Source organism: Musca autumnalis, unplaced genomic scaffold (assembly GCF_047663935.1).
Source record: "Musca autumnalis isolate F117 unplaced genomic scaffold, ASM4766393v1 scaffold_2, whole genome shotgun sequence".
Lineage (NCBI taxonomy): Eukaryota > Metazoa > Arthropoda > Insecta > Diptera > Muscidae > Musca > Musca autumnalis.
Window position 1 is genome coordinate 248,195,365 of NW_027411755.1, and position 20,257 is coordinate 248,215,621.

Genomic DNA, 20,257 nt, shown 5'->3' on the forward strand with positions numbered 1-20,257 from the left:
CCTCCTGACTAGAAGACCTCCTGACGGTCTTCTATACATAGAAGACCTCTTGACGGTCTTCTAAACATAGAAGACCTCCAGACGGTCTTCTAAACATAGAAGACCTCCAGACGGTCTTCTATACATAGAAGACCTCCAGACGGTCTTCTATACATAGAAGACATCCTGACTAGAAGACCTCCTGACGGTCTTCTATACATAGAAGACCTCCTGACGGTCTTCTATACATAGAAGACCTCCTGACGGTCTTCTATACATAATAGACCTCCTGACGGTCTTCTATACATAGAAGACCTCCTGACGGTCTTCTATACATAGAAGACCTCCAGACGGTCTTATATACATAGAAGACCTCCAGACGGTCTTCTATACATAGAAGACCTCCAGACGGTCTTCTATACATAGAAGACCTCCAGACGGTCTTCTATACATAGAAGACCTCCAGACGGTCTTCTATACATAGAAGACCTCCAGACGGTCTTCTATACATAGAAGACCTCCAGACGGTCTTCTATACATAAAAGACCTTCAGACGGTCTTCTAAACATAGAAGACCTCCAGACGGTCTTCTAAACATAGAAGACCTCCAGACGGTCTTCTATACATAGAAGACCTCCAGACGGTCTTCTATACATAGAAGACATCCTGACTAGAAGACCTCCTGACGGTCTTCTATACATAGAAGACCTCCTGACGGTCTTCTATACATAGAAGACCTCCTGACGGTCTTCTATACATAATAGACCTCCTGACGGTCTTCTATACATAGAAGACCTCCTGACGGTCTTCTATACATAGAAGACCTCCTGACGGTCTTCTATACATAGAAGACCTCCAGACGGTCTTCTATACATAGAAGACCTCCAGACGGTCTTCTAAACATAGAAGACCTCCAGACGGTCTTCTAAACATAGAAGACCTCCAGACGGTCTTCTAAACATTGAAGACCTCCAGACGGTCTTCTAAACATAGAAGACCTCCAGACGGTCTTCTATTCGTAGAAGACCTCCAGACTGTCTCCTATACGTAGAAAACCTCCAAACCTCCTCCTGAAGGTCTTCTATATGTATATAGAAGTCCTCCTGACGGTCTTCCCTACATAGAAGACCTCCTGACGGCCTTCTATCCATAGAATTACTCCTGACGTTCATCTATACATAGAAGAAATCCTGACGGTCTTATATACATAGAAGTCTTCCTGACGGAATTCTACACATAGAAGACCTCCTGACGGTCTTCTATACATAGAAGATATTCTGACGGTCTTCTATACACAGAAGACCTCCTGACGGTTTTCTATGCACAGAAGACCTCCTGACGATCTTCTATACACAGAAGACCTCCTGACGATCTTCTATACATAGAAGACCTCCTGACGGTCTTCTATACATAAAAGCCCTCCTGCAGATCTTCTATACATAAAAGCCCTCCTGCAGATCTTCTATACACATAGACGACCTCCTGACTGTCTTCTATACATAGAAGTCCTCCTGACGGTCTCCTAGATGAGTTTTACGTTGTTCCTATTCAACTATTTGTTGGGTTACTCTGCTATTAGAGCTGGAGATATGCATAACCAAGCAGTAAACCGCAGTGTTTATGTGGATGACAAAGTAAGTTCAATACAATGCTCACAGTTTACAATTGAAGTGCACTATTCGAAATGTGATGAAACCTATAATCAGTGCAACTTCTTTACTTAACAATCAATTGAATTGAAAATCAACGATATCGAACCTTCTACGTAAGAGTTGTTGCATTTCATCTGGTCAAGTTGTAGGCCACATTTGTTGCAGTAACCAACATTTCATAGAGTTATAAAACAGACATTGACGGTAAATAAAATTACGATGATGATGATGACTATTGCAGAGGATAACTCGCATACATTAGCTCACATCTTTATGGCATCGCAGTCATCGCCATCATCATAATGAACATTTGTGGTAGTCATCTCCTTAAAAAGTTTTGAATGTTATGTTGCGTTTTGTGGTTTTATTGTTGGTTGTTTTTGTTGCTGCTTCTGTTATGTTGGACAATTAACTGTAGCATGTGAATCATTTTTTGTTGATTGTTTTTGCCGCCGACATCAGCACATGCTACCTACCGTTGTTTAATGTGGCAGCACATTTGTATTGGGGGTTTTATGGTTAAATGCCATTGGCGTAGTAAGACTTCAACTACTACAAAACTTTGCAGAATCTGCCCATCCCTTTCTCATCCTACGCCACTGTCCCGCCTGCCTTCGTCTACTATTACTTAATTTATGTGATCATACTCTACCAAATGAATCGGATATTGTAATTTAATGAATCCGACACAACGATCTCCTGTTCGAATCCTGTTTCTGTGTTGTATGCGATCACATCTTGGTCGTATTATTTATGTGAATTTGAGAAAGTCCGTTATTGATTTTTTTGTGTTTGTCTACCGCTTAATGAGTTACTGGTCGTTAGTGCCACATTCCTATTTTATGCGAACATGCATATTATGGGATTGTGCCTATTATGTTTGTGGTCTTAATGGATGTGAATTCGTAAAGGATATGAGAGAAATATTGAAACAGGGTTATATAACAAAATTAGGTTTAATGGATATTTTTTGGACAATAGCATCTGTGATCAAATGTGACCTAGTTCCGATCCTTTAAAAATTCAAACATAAAAGTAACTCAACATTTTATTTATGGTATAATTGTTGTTAGTCTTCAGTCAGAGAACCTGGAAGTACTGTTTAGTTCATGAGCATATTATAATATGCAACACTGAAAATGCAAACAACTTCTAGTGGACATTTTCTGAAAGTACATATTGAGACTACAAACCCCTTTGTTGGGTTTCGTGCTTTTAGATCGGGTTTGGATTTTATGGCCTCATCTAACCGGGCTAAAGCGACCCTTTTTTCGATTGATCCGGGCTATATCTCAGAAACTACTAAGAATTTTGCTTTGCGTTCTTCAGGAATATTGTAGTCCTAGAGTAGTAGAACTTAAGTGTCAAATAGACTAAATAGGAAAATCGCAACTAGTGCATCAAAAGTGATAAAATATATAAAAGTTTACATAATTTCTGGAATTATGGTCAGTTACAGCCAAACTATTGAGAGTTGAACCAAGTAACCTTTCGCAAAAATTTTCCAAATAATGTGCTCAGCAATTCTTCAGAACATTCTGAAACTGTAAAAAACTTATTTCATGTTATTTAGGCGGGATTTCATATCGTACTTTTTACAAAACATATTTCAAACAACGTTCACACAGGCTGTTTGTTCTCATATTTTAAATTTCAATGTATTGTTTATATATTTTTTCAAATTGTTATTGAAAAATATGCTAGAAACAACGCGAAAGACGCATTTTATAGCATTGAAATGTTCAAAAGAGTTGTGTATTACATTTCAGCGAATATTTTCCCCAAATATAATATTAAGAAAAATTTAACCTTTTTGGAGATACGCTGCAAAATATATATATATATATATATATTTGGGTCCTCCGTGTAAACTTTAGTTATCTATCCAGCATTTATACAGCCATAATTAGGCATCCCTCTAGAAACTTCATAATATAAATCAATATTTTGGCATAAATTCCATGTAATGGTATCCCCCAAATTTAATATATAAAATCTCTTTTATTATACCCTTCACCATAAATTGACAGTTTAAAGCACTTTGTGACCCACATATAATGATCGGTGCACATCAATTAACATTGCTATATATTGGATTGTTGGTCTCGGTTGGGGTCGTAATTATTACTGCAGAGAATTGTCAGTATAGGTCCACGTTTTGATATAGCTCACATAGAACGGTACCGGCTGATTTTCGCTATTTTTGAGGATTTAACATCATTATCACACCGAAATGGCTAAAATTTGGTTTTAATGAAATTTAAAGAGGACAGCATAAATATTCGGATCGACCGAAAGACACGCCTTTTTATTTGCGCTCGGTATGCAACAGTTATAGGTTCACGTTTTGATATATGTAGCTCCCATAAAGCAGTACCTCCCGATTTTCGATAGTTTGGAGATATAGCCACTTTTGGGGGTCGTAAACAGTCTTGCAGAAGAATTTTCAGTATACGTCCTCGTTTTGATAAAGCTCCCATAGAAGGGTGGCGCTTGATTTTCGCTATTTTTGGTGGATTTAACCTCTGGATAGTGACATCTCAAGTTATCGGGATTTTACTGTATTCCAAAATGTGGAGTTGATCGCGCTATCCCACTTATTGTTTAGTGTTCAGCGTTTATAGCGTTTTTTAGGCACGCTTACAAAATTATGTATATTATCTGAAATAATAAATGTTTGCAAATTTTGTGATGACCGCGATATTTCACTTTTCGCGATATATGACTTCCGCGAAGATCATTCAGGGTCAAGACAGTAATTACAGTAGTATTGCAAACAATCTGTAAACAATACGTTCAAAAATATTATGGACTTCAGATTAAAAAAAAAAATTGAAGGAGAACCTCCGGTCACTACACTTAGCCGTATTAAAATAGCTCACGGCCGCGCTATCCCACTTGTTCAAGCTAGTGTTTATATCATTTTTGTGTCACGCTTACTAAAAGTATGTATATTAATTGAAATACTACATTTTTGAACACTTTGTGATGACCGCGATCATTCAGGGAAAACAATCTGTAAACAATACGTTCAAAAATATCAAAGATTTCAGATTTTCTTAAAATTTCGGAATTTCTATATAGTGACATCTCAAGTTATCGGGATTTTAATGTATTCCAGAATATGGCGTTGACCGCGTTATCCCACATATTGAAGCCAGTGTTATAGCGGTTTTGTAGTCACACTTACTGAAATTAGGTATATTATTTGAAATAATACATTTTTGAATAATTTGGTTGACCGCGATATTTCACTTTTTGAGTCTATTCGGAACATACAAACATACAAACAAACAAACATACTAACATACACACATTGCCTTTTATATATTAGAAAGATATACAAATTACGGAATTTTTAGACATATTATAAAATTCTTGTTCTTATCTACAAGTTTGCTTCGGTGTCATGGAAAGATTTGTATTGGTTTTAAAGATATAGCCCAGATTTGCTTTAAATAGTCAATATTTAACCATATTTAGATAAGGCCATAAAACCCGAACCCGATCTAACAAAACCAAACCCAAAGATTGTTTTTGTATACTGGGTCTGTACTTTCATAAAAACTGCATTAGAAGTTGTTTGCACAAAATTACATTGAAAATTTTGCACAGTGTTATAAATTCGGAAAGAGTGGTTCACAACAGATCTCCCTTTTGAGTGATTCATTTTTAATTGCGGCATTTTCTAATCATGCACCAAGGGCTCGCCAAGAATGATTTTGTCACACTTTAACTCAGAAGTGTGACCTATGCCAAATCTGTCTTTCCTGATTTATGGAGGGTGAAATGAGTCTAAAGCAAAATTTGGCCTACTTATGTAGACTTTATTCTTTATACACCGATGATGACATGTCATTTCAAAAAAGTGCAGGGCTCGAAAAGCTGTGGAAGCTACCAATATTGTGTGCTGCTTATCATAATATTTAGCGAACGTTTATGTAAAAAATTTTAAATTTGAAACTTGGTTATGGAAATAATCAATTGGCCTTTCTATTGATGCCATATACACGCAGAGAAAAAATATTGTTGGAACAATCATATTCTAAGAACAAAATAGTGTATTTTAAAATTCTTAAAATATGTATTATTGGCCCAACAATATATTTTGTGTCATCATGTTTTCTAAAAAAATATATGGTTGAAACAACAATATATATTTTCAGATTTTTAAAATACACTATTTTGTTCTTAGAATATGATTATTCCAACAATATCTCTTTTCTGTGTGTAGTGTTATCAGACCATCTACAAAGGTCTGATAACACTGTATGTAATTTTTATGTCATGATGAATAAACTATATTCGGACAGTGCAGCGTGATAGAAGATCACAAAAAGAAAGCCCATTTCCCGGCGTGTTCCTCATCAGCTGCACTTATTTATTTATGGTTTTTTGTGTCATAAGTGTAATTGTTTCTAGTGTATCATAACCGCATTAGAGGTCACACTTATAACTCCATTAAGACAATATATGCATTCAGGTCTGGTTAAATATATTTTTTATATACGAGGGATATTATATAAGGAATGGACCGACATAGTCCTTTTTGGAAGTGGATCTTATTTTGGGAGCAATTCCTTTTGATACATATTGTGCCCACCAGTCATTTAAATTGGTCACCATATAACTTAGAGGTTTTGAACTACTATGTCAGGAAGCATTGACTTGCTCACTTATCGCTTAAACAGGACCACAAGGAGTAGCATCGAGATAATTTTCCAAATGATTTTCGAACAGATCGTAAACTGCACTTAAACAAAAATTTTGAACTTTTGTGTGGGAGGTAACCTAAGGAGAAGACCGATGTGAACCATTTCTGAAGTAAAACTACATGTCGACAAAATATTAGGAGATCCAAAGTTTGGACGGTTGCTCCGTTCAACAGACATAGTCCGTACTATTTTAGTGCAATTTTTTTAACTTTTGAAGGGGAGGTACCGGAAGCTGCTCACCTATAGTACCTATCTTTAAAGTTAAACTAAGAAAAAAAACATTGTTCCACAACATCCCGTACGGGACAAGGGAGACTTCTCTTATATCAATGAGTGCACCCCGATTCATATTTAGCTCAATGATATGGGACCTACCGTTTATCGCAGAGTCCGAACGGCGTGTCTTAAGACACCACTTGTGGATAAGTTTTTGAAGGCTGAAATACTTAGGAAATGTCGCCAACATTACTGAGGGGTGTTTTAAACTAAGTTTGGACATAATATTACGGTGGCCAAATGTTTTACCGAATAGGCATATCCGCCGAGAGTTATCGGACAATTTTCTTAAGAAGTATGGACTTGTCACTGAAAAAAAGTTGTACCGTCGTTATGGGGGCTCGTATTTTTGACCCGTTGTGTGGGATATAGTCCATATTCGAACCTGATCTATGTATCGTAGAAATATTACGATGTGCGAAGTACCATTACCAGTGCGTACCATTTTAGTGAAAAGTTTTGAATATTTTTGGGAGGTTCCTAAATGAGTGGACTGATATGCCTCATCTTTCAACTTAAACTAAGTTCAGACAAAATATTACGATAACCAAGTTTTGGTCCGCAGATCCGTTCGAGAGCTATCGTGCTCTCCAGCTAATACACATGGTTTCATAGGTATTTTCTCAGGAAGTATAGACTTGCTGCTGATAAAACTTGTACAGTCGTAATGGAGGCAGCGAATACAAGTTGCTATAACAAAAATCAAAGCGATTCGAAAGTAGGTATGTCGACACCCAAATGTAGAAAAATGCGTAAAAATGGGTTGAAGCCAACAAGTTTTTATACCCTCAGCATTTATGCTAACTAGGGTATATACACTTGCATACGGACAAAATGTGCCTCAGCGAAATAATGGTTTTAGACCCTGTTATGTTAACCTAGCATAACTTGGCACCATCAAACGCCGACGTAAGGAGCGCCGTTGAGTATGATCGGCCAGCTTACTTTGTTGTCCATTCTCGGTAGGGTGGCAACGCCAAAAGCATGCATTCGCAGCTGTCATAGAAATTGCATTTTCTCGATCTTTCGCAAAAAGACAAGAAACCGGCAACAAGCAAATAAAGATTTGCTAATAAGTACAACCAGTGTTTGAGTACAGCATAGTGAATAGTAGCGGCATTTGGATTGACCAAATTTATTTCCCTTTCGTGGAAATAAATTATGGATAAACTTCAACCTTCATTGGAAAAACCATTTTATTAGGTGAGTTTGTATTTCCTACAAATAATGCTATTTGTCAGGAAATAAAATTAAAGAATTCCTCTTTTCCAGAGATTTCGTCAGCGGCAGAAGTAACGGTGTACAACCGCGTGGTGCACATTGGTTAAATCACAGCCACACGTGTTTGCCTCCATAACCCGCCAACATTGTATACGTTCGAAATCATTGGCACGAATTAAAGTTCATTTTCTGAAGAAATATGGCGCGATTATAAGCTGTGACAAAACCCAATGAAATTTTAGAGGCATATTTCTTTATTATGTCTATGTGCAACCACCCAACACCGGCCTGCTGACGTAAACCAATTTTTACCAAGCCATTGAAAGCTAGAGTTTCCATGATCGTTGGGGCGTACCCCTGCTCCCACCAATGCCATAAATCCACGTTGTTTGCAATCCACCACCACGTATTGGATTCTGGAACTAAAGTGTTGTTCAATTGGGAAACCTTTTTTTGCCCCTGTCGGCCAAGTGCCATGAACATTGCCCGAAACCACTGAATACCCCATGATGAACACGAAATTTCAATATTTTGCAATCGGCTATTGAAAGCAAATCGGAGTGTTTGTTTTTTTTTTTTGGAACCATTTGGAATTAATGTCAACTTCAGCGAACGCTTTGGCCAGTCATCAACATTTTTGTTGACCATCAACGTATTCAACCAACTGCAACTACAGTCCTAGTGTCGCCCAGATAAGTCTTGAACGGTCTCGTGAGCCATCAACTTGACATTTGCTCAGAAAACATCATATTGACAACCCATCTGTGGACAACATCACCATCTGCTGTGTCACCTAGCGAGCAGTCCTGTGTGAACATTTCCAGCTGTGTAAAACGAAAGGTCGCCAGTAAGGGTTTGTGTTTCCCGTCAACTGTAAGTAAAGTAAGAACCTGTAGAAGCAGATAGCAGTTGTTTTATCATATTTGGTGCCCATAACCAACCAGTCACAGACCGGGAGGTTTGGGACCACATCTTTACTCGTGTTCGTCGACGGTCAGCCGACTTGTATTTTATTGTTATGGATTTAATTTATGGAAATTGCTAACTTCTCAACCATATTAATATTTCATACCCCCTTCAATTATATATATAAACCATATATGTTCACATAGTTATATATATTGTTCGTAACGATTTCGTCTGCACGGAATAACGGTTCGTCGTCCGATCCCGTTGTGTTTCATAACCATGAATGTGTCGTGGGCACATGCAACATAATTTTAACAAATCAATTATGCAGCTTTAGAGAAACAAGTTGATTCATTTTTTTTATAAATTCAATTTCTACGCTCTGGTGTACGCTGAATTATAGCATAACTTTGTCTAATTAGACTTGTGGTTGAAACCTGTTCAAAATTTGTTTTGTTCAATATTCTGGCGTATTCCAAATCATGCAGCGATAGTCCGGTCTATAGTACATCGTCCGAAAAAGGTCCGAATCAAATTCAATTTTTTTATATGGGTTTTTGTGTTTCAAATGTTAGATTCACTAAATTTTAACCCGACATCTAGTAAACCAGATTAAGATAGTGAATTCTCCAATTATAAATGAAACAACATTGTTTCTCGGTCGTGACGACGGATCCACTCCGGGACATCCTTGAAATATATTTTTTTTTTGTGTTGGATGTTTATGGATTTCCCCTTTAAAATGTAAAACATTTGTTCAAAAACTAATTGAACTTATATATTAAATATTTTTTTTTACTCGGATGTATGTATATAAAACATTATATATATTTATTTATATGTATGTTTTATATCAATAACAATTTAGTAAGGACCAGAGTCCATTTATCTAATATAAATATTTCCGTCATCCTTTGTTTTGAAATTTATTCTTAAATTGTCAATTGTTGATCCCACTTCGTTGAGTCAAAACGAAATTTTTTTTCAAAATTTTTAAAAAGAAAAGAAAACCTACCCATTGAGCTCGATAGGATTTAGGTATCATTTGGTATAAATATTTAGTGCGCATTGGCACCAAGAAATGGGATTAACAAACAAAAATTAAATAATTTTTGTATGTATCCTACTATATTGTACCTTTGATTGTATCTACTCTTTTTATTTTACTTACGGATTTGAATTATAATAGATCTGAATTATAACTTGATCTCTTCCTGAACAAATATATATATTTTTTGTGATTTATGAAATATGAAATGAACATGTTCTAGAAAACTTATTTAAAAAGGATATGTAAGCGGGCGGGTTCAGTCAAGATATATTTTGGGGGTCTTCATGTATTATTGAAGCCCATATGGGGGTTCTCATAGAACCCATGGGAGGGAAAGAAGGGACCCAACTCCACCTAAGGGTACCCACGATAACAACAACAACTTGTCAGACCGCAACAACAACAATAACGATTAGTGATGACTTTCTTTGTGACGCAATAATATTTTTTTTTTTGTACGTAGCCGTATGTGGCGACTGAGTGTAGCCGGTGCACATCAACTAGTCTTGGCCCCTACCACCTTGGCCAAACCAACCTACAATTCCACATACGCCCCTGAACGTTACAAAATGGCGCCCAACGTACTGGCCAGGTTCAATCCTGGTGTGCCGTAATTTGATTTTTGTTTTTCTTTATTGATTTTGTTTTCCTTCGACTTGAGGTGTTATGGTATAATATGATAACCCTTAATAGCGATTCAAAGCAATCAATTGTAATGACTTTCTTGATTTTCACCTTATAGAAAGGTATTTTATATGTCATTGGAGTATTATACTTATGATAATATCCAATTTGCGATAAAATATGATACAAATTCATTATTATTTTTCAAGTCATTTAAGATATATTGTCATTCGCTTTTGACATTTAAGGTCAAGGCAATTAGCGATATCTTGTGTGTCTTGTTATTGCGTCACACCTTGAAGATCATCAACTGAAAGTTTTAAGAAGATTTATTGCTCTGCAGATATCTGCTAATATAGATACTTATAGTTGGTTTGCAGTTGAAATCGAATGAATTTCGTAAATGTGAAAGCTATTACATATATTCTGTTGTTGTTGTTTATAATTATTTATGACTGACCCAAACCTTTTTACATTATCCTTATATATATGAACGATAAATTTTTAAAGTTTTTTTTGACATTATTTGATTTAATTTTCTGAAGAAGAAAATTGGAATCATCCTTGTTGACATTTCAATTTCTATATTCTTGATTTTTTTTTGCGATTTGCTTTTGACGTTTTGAGACCTTACGTTGATTGATTTTGTGAATTTGTTTAAAGCAAATATTTTGACGAAATTGCACTCAATCTTCGTCAGTTTAGTAAACATTGAATTTGGATACAAAGTTTTTTTGAAAGAATAAATTTAGCTTCTGGTGATTTTGATTAGATCAACGTTGAATAAAACTTCTACTCAATACCTTTTGACCTACGATTGTTGGGATATTTTTTTTCCGGGGAATACATTTATTGACGTTAATTGTTGCCCGCTTTACGACTTTGTAGTTTTTCTTTCCTTTCTGGCACCTGCATTAGAGAAACTTTTTGCACAAATTTTATTTTCTGTCTGGGTTGGGAATTAAATGTGAAGCATCGTCGTGGAACCTGGTGAAGCCTTTCGAGATTTCAATTGAGATCTGTGGTGCATTAGCTTTTGTCAGATTTTTCAGGAATTTGTGATAGTAATTTACTATTCACTTTGCTGGATTTTCTGCCGTGGTACTAATTATCATTCTTTTTCCGATTGCGTGAGGCATAGGGTCGTCGCCCTCAAGACATTTGTTTTTCTCTTTTTGATTAAAAGACGGCAGGAGGGGTTTGATAGGCTCAAACTACCGATTGCTAGTTCTTACTTTTAAAATATATAAGCTTTAAGTAGTAATATATTTTTGTTTGTTTTCACGTACACACAGGGTGTACACAGAACTGGACTAACTGTACCCGAAGACTGGTTTTCAGCTCGACTCGAGGTCAACTGAAGTACCTTAAGGTTGTAGGGGCGGTTAGTCTGGAGAGCCTTCGGACGGCAGCGCTCAACCTTGAGTTGGAGCATTTTCCGTAGGACTGGTTGTTGTCTGGTTGTCGATTTCCCAGTGTATCTTTAGAAAGCCGTTCTATGCTTAACTAAAGATACACTGAAGAGACCTCGAGAAACTCTTTGAGGAAATTCTAACCGGCAACAATCACTCCTACGTTTGAACAGTCTACTCCATAGAACAATAGGGTAGGCGAAGAGGACTGAAGAGCCTATCGAAGTCCTATATATATATATATATTTTTTTTTCTTCACCAGCTAAGACCTTTCTTTTTCTGATTCGAATATTATTCGAATTAATTTTACCCGGACTTACAAACTTTTACCCTGATCTACCACAGCCTAGATAATCTACTGTCTCAATTTATTCTGTTTTTCAGGATTTTTGAGTTTTTTTTTTCTGCTTATGAGAAACTTTGCAAGATTTATTGTTTTTTTGGTTCGATCCTTTTTCGAAATACCTGACCTGTTGGAACCATTTAAATTTTCATATTGAGTTTTGTTGCGTATGAGATTTTCTATATTGGACTTTTCGGAACCTTAAGGCAGTAACCGTGATTGACTGTTTCATCTATATATCTTTGGTATTTTTGTTGAATTTATGGTATCATACCTACCTTTTTGAAAACCTGTCGGTCATTAGAGAAGACATTTTTGGATTTTGAGCTTTTTATTGAAATTTATTGTTGTACTGAGTAATAAAAGTACATTTTTGGAAAGTTCTTCAATTTTTTTTGTTGAGATTTGGTCTTGATTTGGACATCATGCAGCCTGCTACAGGGGCCAAGCCAAAAACTTACGGCATTATGACTAGGTCGACAAGTCAAGCAGTGGGAGAAGCTGCTGGAACTGAACCAGGTACCGGATCAGGTATCCCAGCTAGCGCTGATGGCAATGATCCGCCTACACCAAACGAATTTGCAAGTCCACCTACTCTTTCGCAAGTAAATGAGCAACCAAGCACAATTACTAGGCCTTCTTTTAGCCCTTTGACTATTCGTGGCAATGATGAAGATCAGGTTGATAGGCTTAGTAGCACAGGAGTTCTTGAGGTAGTTCAGTCCGCCTTAGAGGCCACCCAAGCATCAATGGTTGAAACCATGAAAAAGGAAATGCAGAAAGCGGTTGCTGCTGCAGTTCAAGCTGCTTTTTCTCAATCTTCTGTTCCTCCAGCTAATCCTATTAACAGACAAGAACTACATTCTCAAAGCATTGATTGGCCTCATGATTTGCCACCACTACAAACCGATACTAGACATGCAGGTTCGGGTAGTAGAAACCAGGAAGTTCCAAATCGAAATAGGGAAGATTTTAGTAGGCCCAGGTATCCATATCTCAGTAAGTGGGGTATTAAGTTTGATGCTACCCCAAAGACACCAAATGTCGAAGATTTCATCTTTCGAGTAGAAAGACTTCGGAATAGTTATGGCTGCCCAGAACAAGAATTGGTTGATGAATTTCATCATTTATTGGAAGGTCGTCCTTGCCAATGGTATTGGGGAAAGATTAGACAGTATCCAAACATGAACTGGGAAATGTTAAAGATCAGTATAGTCCGTTTTCAACGTTTTCAATCAAATCTTGATGTGATGAGGCAGATTATGGACAGAAAGCAGGGTAGGGATGAATCTGCTACTCAATATATAGATGCCATAAATAGTCTGCGTACTCAGTTGAGGGAACCTTTGAAAGATTTTGAAGTTATAGACATTCTCAAAGCGGGATTAAAACCCCGACTTGCCCATTTAACTTTCAGTGGCACCTTTTATTCTGTTGAACAATTCCGAAATGAAGTTAGAAAAGCTGAAGAGTTTCTTGAAAGGGAATCGTCGATGAGATTTAGAACAGGCCAACCCCCTCGAATGATAAATGAAATTAACGATTCTGATTTTGATGATTTAGTCCATGATGTTGAGGAGTTGCGTTTACGGCAGAAGCCAACTGGTGTTTCCAAAAATGAGCCTTCACGGTGTTGGAATTGCGGCAGCAATGGCCACATTTTTAAGAATTGCTCCAGTACTCATCGTTCAGTATTTTGCTTCCGCTGCGGATCACCAGGTGTTACCACTCCACAATGCAATAACTGCAAACACATTAGTCGTTCTAATGTTTCTAAGTCCGAATCCATAGCTACTCAGACAGTGGATTGACTAGCCTCCACTGATGTTTCCACTTCTACAGATCCAATTTTTTCTGATCCATGTAAAATATTACCCAGACTTTCCAATAACTTAGCCAAAACCAAACTTGCTTTGACATTACCTTTCCACGTCCGCATGGCTAATTATATGAAGACTCGTGAAAGAATTTTTAATTCCGAAATAACTGCCAATACCACTGTTTTTGTTTCCAAACGTATTATGAAGACTCGTGAGCGATATAAACGTAGGCGACTTAAAAGGTTATCAATATCGTCTGCTCAATTTTCTGATTTTAGACCCAATGATCCTCGACCATTTAGAGAAGTTCGTGTTAATGGAGTATCAGTTTTAGCTCTTTTTGATAGTGGAGCCAGCGTCACTTGCTTAGGTAAAAATTGTTTTTCTTTGATTGATGAATTAAACTTGAAAGTTAATCCGGTTTATAAATGTAGCGTTGGTACAGCTAGCGGCCAGCGAGTTTCTTGTTCTGGTAAAGTCAGTGTTGAGCTCTCGTACGACGGTAAGACGAAGACCATGGATGTTTATCTTATTCCTGGTCTCGAGAATTCCATGTACTGCGGGGTAGATTTCTGGAAAGAGTTCAGTGTAGCACCAAAACTTATTAACAGCCTAGAGATCAGTTCTGAAGAAGTAGATTCCGATATGCATATCTTGTCCGATGATCAATTGGCTCTGCTTGAAAAAGCTAAAGAGAGTTTTATCGATTTTGAGAAGCACGGTCTCGGCAAGACAGATCTGGAGGAGCATGTCATTGATACCGGGAATGCTGTCCCAATAAAACAGCGACATTACCCAGTATCGCCAGCTGTCGAATCTCTTATATATCAGGAACTCGATCGAATGTTGAGCCTAGGTGTTATAGAACCGAGTACAAGTCCATGGAATTCGCCAGTCACACTCGTACGCAGAGGCGAAAAGAACAGGCTCTGCTTAGATGCTCGTAAGTTAAACGAAGTTACGGTGAAAGATGCTTACCCGCTACCATTTATTGATGCCTTGTTAGGGAGACTTCAAGACACGTACTTCATATCAAGTATCGACTTAAAGGATGCATTCTGGCAGGTTCCTCTGGCAGCAGAAAGCCGTCCGAAGACTGCGTTCACAGTTCCGGGGAGACCACACTACCAATTCACCGTCATGCCGTTTGGGTTGTGCAATGCAGCCCAACGGTTATGTCGGCTGATGGATAGAGTGATCTCACCGGAACTAAAGAACAAAGTCTTCGTATACCTTGACGACTTACTTGTAGTTTCTCCGGATTTTGACTCGCATGTCGAACTGCTTCGTAAGGTAGGTGAAATGCTAACCAGAGCGAACCTGACCATCAATCTGAAGAAATCCAAATTCTGTCGTCGAGAGCTTAGATATTTGGGGTATATTGTAGGTGGAGGAAAATTGAAGCCGGACCCATCGAAAATCAACTCGATTACTGATATTCCCATTCCTAAGTCCACTAGAGATGTCCGCAGGTTCCTAGGAATGGCCTCTTGGTTCAGGCGCTTCATCAAGAACTATGCAGAGATAACAGCCCCTCTGACCAGCACCTTGAAAAAGGGCAAAACTTTTTCATTCGATGATAACGCGATCGAGGCTTTTAACAAATTAAAAGTCGCTTTGACTACAAGTCCGATTTTAAATCATCCCGTTTTCGACAAGAGATTTTATGTCCAGTGTGACGCATCCAATTTAGGCTTAGGTGCGGTGCTGTTCCAGCTAGACGCTGAAGGTCTGGAACGTCCCATCGCCTTTCATTCCGCTCAGCTGACGAATGCTGAACGGAATTATAGTGTCACTGAGCGAGAGTGCCTAGCTGTGATCAGTGCAATAAAGAAATTCCGTCCCTTTATTGAAATGATGCCTTTCACGGTTATCACTGATCACAGCGCTTTGAAATGGCTGATGGGACAGAAAGATCTCAGTGGGCGGTTGGCGAGGTGGAGTCTGAAGCTTCAGGCTTTCAACTTCGACATTCAGCACCGTAAGGGATCGCAAAACGTTGTTGCGGACACATTATCCCGTTTGCACATGGATGAAATCAACATGTTCTCTGATGACAAGCCATTGATCGACTTAAATTCGCCCGATTTTAAAAATGATGAATACACTCAGCTGATTGAATTAGTTCGTGAGAACGAAGACAGTCTTCCCGACTTAAAAATTGCCGATTCTTTTGTTTATAAAAGGACGATTCCGTCTGATGGCACACCGGTCCATGAAAATTTCCTTTGGAAACTCTGGGTTCCCTCCGGATTAACCGAATCACTTGTTGAAAATGCTCACAAGTCTGTTTTAAAGAGTCACTGTGGTATAGGTAGAACGATAGCAGTCCTGCGACAATATTTTTATTGGCCGAAAATGGCTAAGCAAGTTCGCGACTATATTAACTCATGTGTATTATGTAAGGAGACCAAAGCTCCAAACAAGGTTTTACGACCGAAAATGGGAAGCGAAACCGTCACTGATAGGCCATGGCAGAAAATCTATGTAGATTTTATAGGACCTTTCCCGAGGTCAAAGTTAGGCAACGCTTACATTTTCATAGTGTTAGATCACTTAACAAAGTTCGTACTTTTGAAGCCTTTAGCGAAGGCAAACTCGCGAAATGTTATTCGATTTTTGGAAAGTGAAGTATTCCACAAATTTGGTGTCCCACAAACCCTTCACTCGGACAACGGGAAACAGTTTATTTCTTCCGAATTCACTTCTTTTCTTAACCGATATGGTTGTACTCAGATCCGAAACGCGGTATATTCTCCACAAGCGAATGCATCGGAGAGAGTCAACCGAACAATTATCGCAGCTATTAGAACGTATGTGTCCGAAGATCAGAAAGATTGGGACCGATATTTATCAGCTATTGAATGTTCACTTCGGTCCACAATCCATACATCCATAGGATGTTCTCCATATTTTTCACTGTTCGGAACACACATGGTCACACACGGTAGCGCGTATGCTTTGGCGGAAAAACTCGGCACTTTGGAGGACGGATCGGTCGAAATTTTACCCAAAAATAACATTCACGATTTGATTAAAAGCTCGATTAAAGAAAAACTACACGATTCGTACGAACGGTCCGCTGCACGATATAACACCAGGACACGCGAAGTAAACTTTAAGCCCGGACAGGAAATACTCAGAGGCAACTTTGTATTAAGTGATGCCGCCCGCCATTTTAATTCAAAACTTTGTCGGAAATTTGTCAAATGTAGGGTTGCCAGAAAGGTAGGAAACTCACTTTACGAAATTGAGGATCTGCAAGGACGTAAGATAGGTGTCTATCACTCGAAAGACCTACAACATATAGTCCCTTTAAAATAGTTGCCCGGCTTTTGGTTTTGATTTTTTTTTTTGTCTGCAAATTCTATCTCAGGGTCGTAGTTCTTCCCCACTCTCTAACACACCCTGGTTAACGTCCCGAATCAGCATTACTCCGACTGGTCTTCGTAGACTGTTCGGGTTTGTTATGTTAACCTAGCATAACTTGGCACCATCAAACGCCGACGTAAGGAGCGCCGTTGAGTATGATCGGCCAGCTTACTTTGTTGTCCATTCTCGGTAGGGTGGCAACGCCAAAAGCATGCATTCGCAGCTGTCATAGAAATTGCATTTTCTCGATCTTTCGCAAAAAGACAAGAAACCGGCAACAAGCAAATAAAGATTTGCTAATAAGTACAACCAGTGTTTGAGTACAGCATAGTGAATAGTAGCGGCATTTGGATTGACCAAATTTATTTCCCTTTCGTGGAAATAAATTATGGATAAACTTCAACCTTCATTGGAAAAACCATTTTATTAGGTGAGTTTGTATTTCCTACAAATAATGCTATTTGTCAGGAAATAAAATTAAAGAATTCCTCTTTTCCAGAGATTTCGTCAGCGGCAGAAGTAACGGTGTACAACCGCGTGGTGCACATTGGTTAAATCACAGCCACACGTGTTTGCCTCCATAACCCGCCAACATTGTATACGTTCGAAATCATTGGCACGAATTAAAGTTCATTTTCTGAAGAAATATGGCGCGATTATAAGCTGTGACAAAACCCAATGAAATTTTAGAGGCATATTTCTTTATTATGTCTATGTGCAACCACCCAACACCGGCCTGCTGACGTAAACCAATTTTTACCAAGCCATTGAAAGCTAGAGTTTCCATGATCGTTGGGGCGTACCCCTGCTCCCACCAATGCCATAAATCCACGTTGTTTGCAATCCACCACCACGTATTGGATTCTGGAACTAAAGTGTTGTTCAATTGGGAAACCTTTTTTTGCCCCTGTCGGCCAAGTGCCATGAACATTGCCCGAAACCACTGAATACCCCATGATGAACACGAAATTTCAATATTTTGCAATCGGCTATTGAAAGCAAATCGGAGTGTTTGTTTTTTTTTTTTTGGAACCATTTGGAATTAATGTCAACTTCAGCGAACGCTTTGGCCAGTCATCAACATTTTTGTTGACCATCAACGTATTCAACCAACTGCAACTACAGTCCTAGTGTCGCCCAGATAAGTCTTGAACGGTCTCGTGAGCCATCAACTTGACATTTGCTCAGAAAACATCATATTGACAACCCATCTGTGGACAACATCACCATCTGCTGTGTCACCTAGCGAGCAGTCCTGTGTGAACATTTCCAGCTGTGTAAAACGAAAGGTCGCCAGTAAGGGTTTGTGTTTCCCGTCAACTGTAAGTAAAGTAAGAACCTGTAGAAGCAGATAGCAGTTGTTTTATCATATTTGGTGCCCATAACCAACCAGTCACAGACCGGGAGGTTTGGGACCACATCTTTACTCGTGTTCGTCGACGGTCAGCCGACTTGTATTTTATTGTTATGGATTTAATTTATGGAAATTGCTAACTTCTCAACCATATTAATATTTCATACCCCCTTCAATTATATATATAAACCATATATGTTCACATAGTTATATATATTGTTCGTAACGATTTCGTCTGCACGGAATAACGGTTCGTCGTCCGATCCCGTTGTGTTTCATAACCATGAATGTGTCGTGGGCACATGCAACATAATTTTAACAAATCAATTATGCAGCTTTAGAGAAACAAGTTGATTCATTTTTTTTATAAATTCAATTTCTACGCTCTGGTGTACGCTGAATTATAGCATAACTTTGTCTAATTAGACTTGTGGTTGAAACCTGTTCAAAATTTGTTTTGTTCAATATTCTGGCGTATTCCAAATCATGCAGCGATAGTCCGGTCTATAGTACATCGTCCGAAAAAGGTCCGAATCAAATTCAATTTTTTTATATGGGTTTTTGTGTTTCAAATGTTAGATTCACTAAATTTTAACCCGACATCTAGTAAACCAGATTAAGATAGTGAATTCTCCAATTATAAATGAAACAACATTGTTTCTCGGTCGTGACGACGGATCCACTCCGGGACATCCTTGAAATATATTTTTTTTTTGTGTTGGATGTTTATGGATTTCCCCTTTAAAATGTAAAACATTTGTTCAAAAACTAATTGAACTTATATATTAAATATTTTTTTTTACTCGGATGTATGTATATAAAACATTATATATATTTATTTATATGTATGTTTTATATCAATAACAATTTAGTAAGGACCAGAGTCCATTTATCTAATATAAATATTTCCGTCATCCTTTGTTTTGAAATTTATTCTTAAATTGTCAATTGTTGATCCCACTTCGTTGAGTCAAAACGAAATTTTTTTTCAAAATTTTTAAAAAGAAAAGAAAACCTACCCATTGAGCTCGATAGGATTTAGGTATCATTTGGTATAAATATTTAGTGCGCATTGGCACCAAGAAATGGGATTAACAAACAAAAATTAAATAATTTTTGTATGTATCCTACTATATTGTACCTTTGATTGTATCTACTCTTTTTATTTTACTTACGGATTTGAATTATAATAGATCTGAATTATAACTTGATCTCTTCCTGAACAAATATATATATTTTTTGTGATTTATGAAATATGAAATGAACATGTTCTAGAAAACTTATTTAAAAAGGATATGTAAGCGGGCGGGTTCAGTCAAGATATATTTTGGGGGTCTTCATGTATTATTGAAGCCCATATGGGGGTTCTCATAGAACCCATGGGAGGGAAAGAAGGGACCCAACTCCACCTAAGGGTACCCACGATAACAACAACAACTTGTCAGACCGCAACAACAACAATAACGATTAGTGATGACTTTCTTTGTGACGCAATAATATTTTTTTTTTTGTACGTAGCCGTATGTGG

General features: G+C 37.8%; 1 protein-coding gene across 1 annotated transcript; it reads left to right on the forward strand.

Annotated features, from left to right (window-relative positions):
• Nucleotides 1–7,496: 7,496 nt before the first annotated feature.
• Nucleotides 7,497–19,994, forward strand: LOC141395460 (uncharacterized). The gene is made up of 3 exons (XM_073971336.1): nt 7,497–7,825; nt 7,895–17,805; nt 17,875–19,994. Exon 2 carries the CDS (start codon nt 12,609–12,611, stop codon nt 13,992–13,994), a length of 1,386 nt encoding a protein of 461 aa, XP_073827437.1. The 5' UTR covers nt 7,497–7,825; nt 7,895–12,608; the 3' UTR covers nt 13,995–17,805; nt 17,875–19,994.
• The last annotated feature ends 263 nt before the right edge of the window (nt 19,995–20,257 follow it).

Excerpts from the sequence above, each read along its gene's own strand:
- LOC141395460 (XM_073971336.1), top strand. The coding sequence starts at position 12,609 with ATGCAGCCTGCTACAGGGGCCAAGCCAAAAACTTACGGCATTATGACT.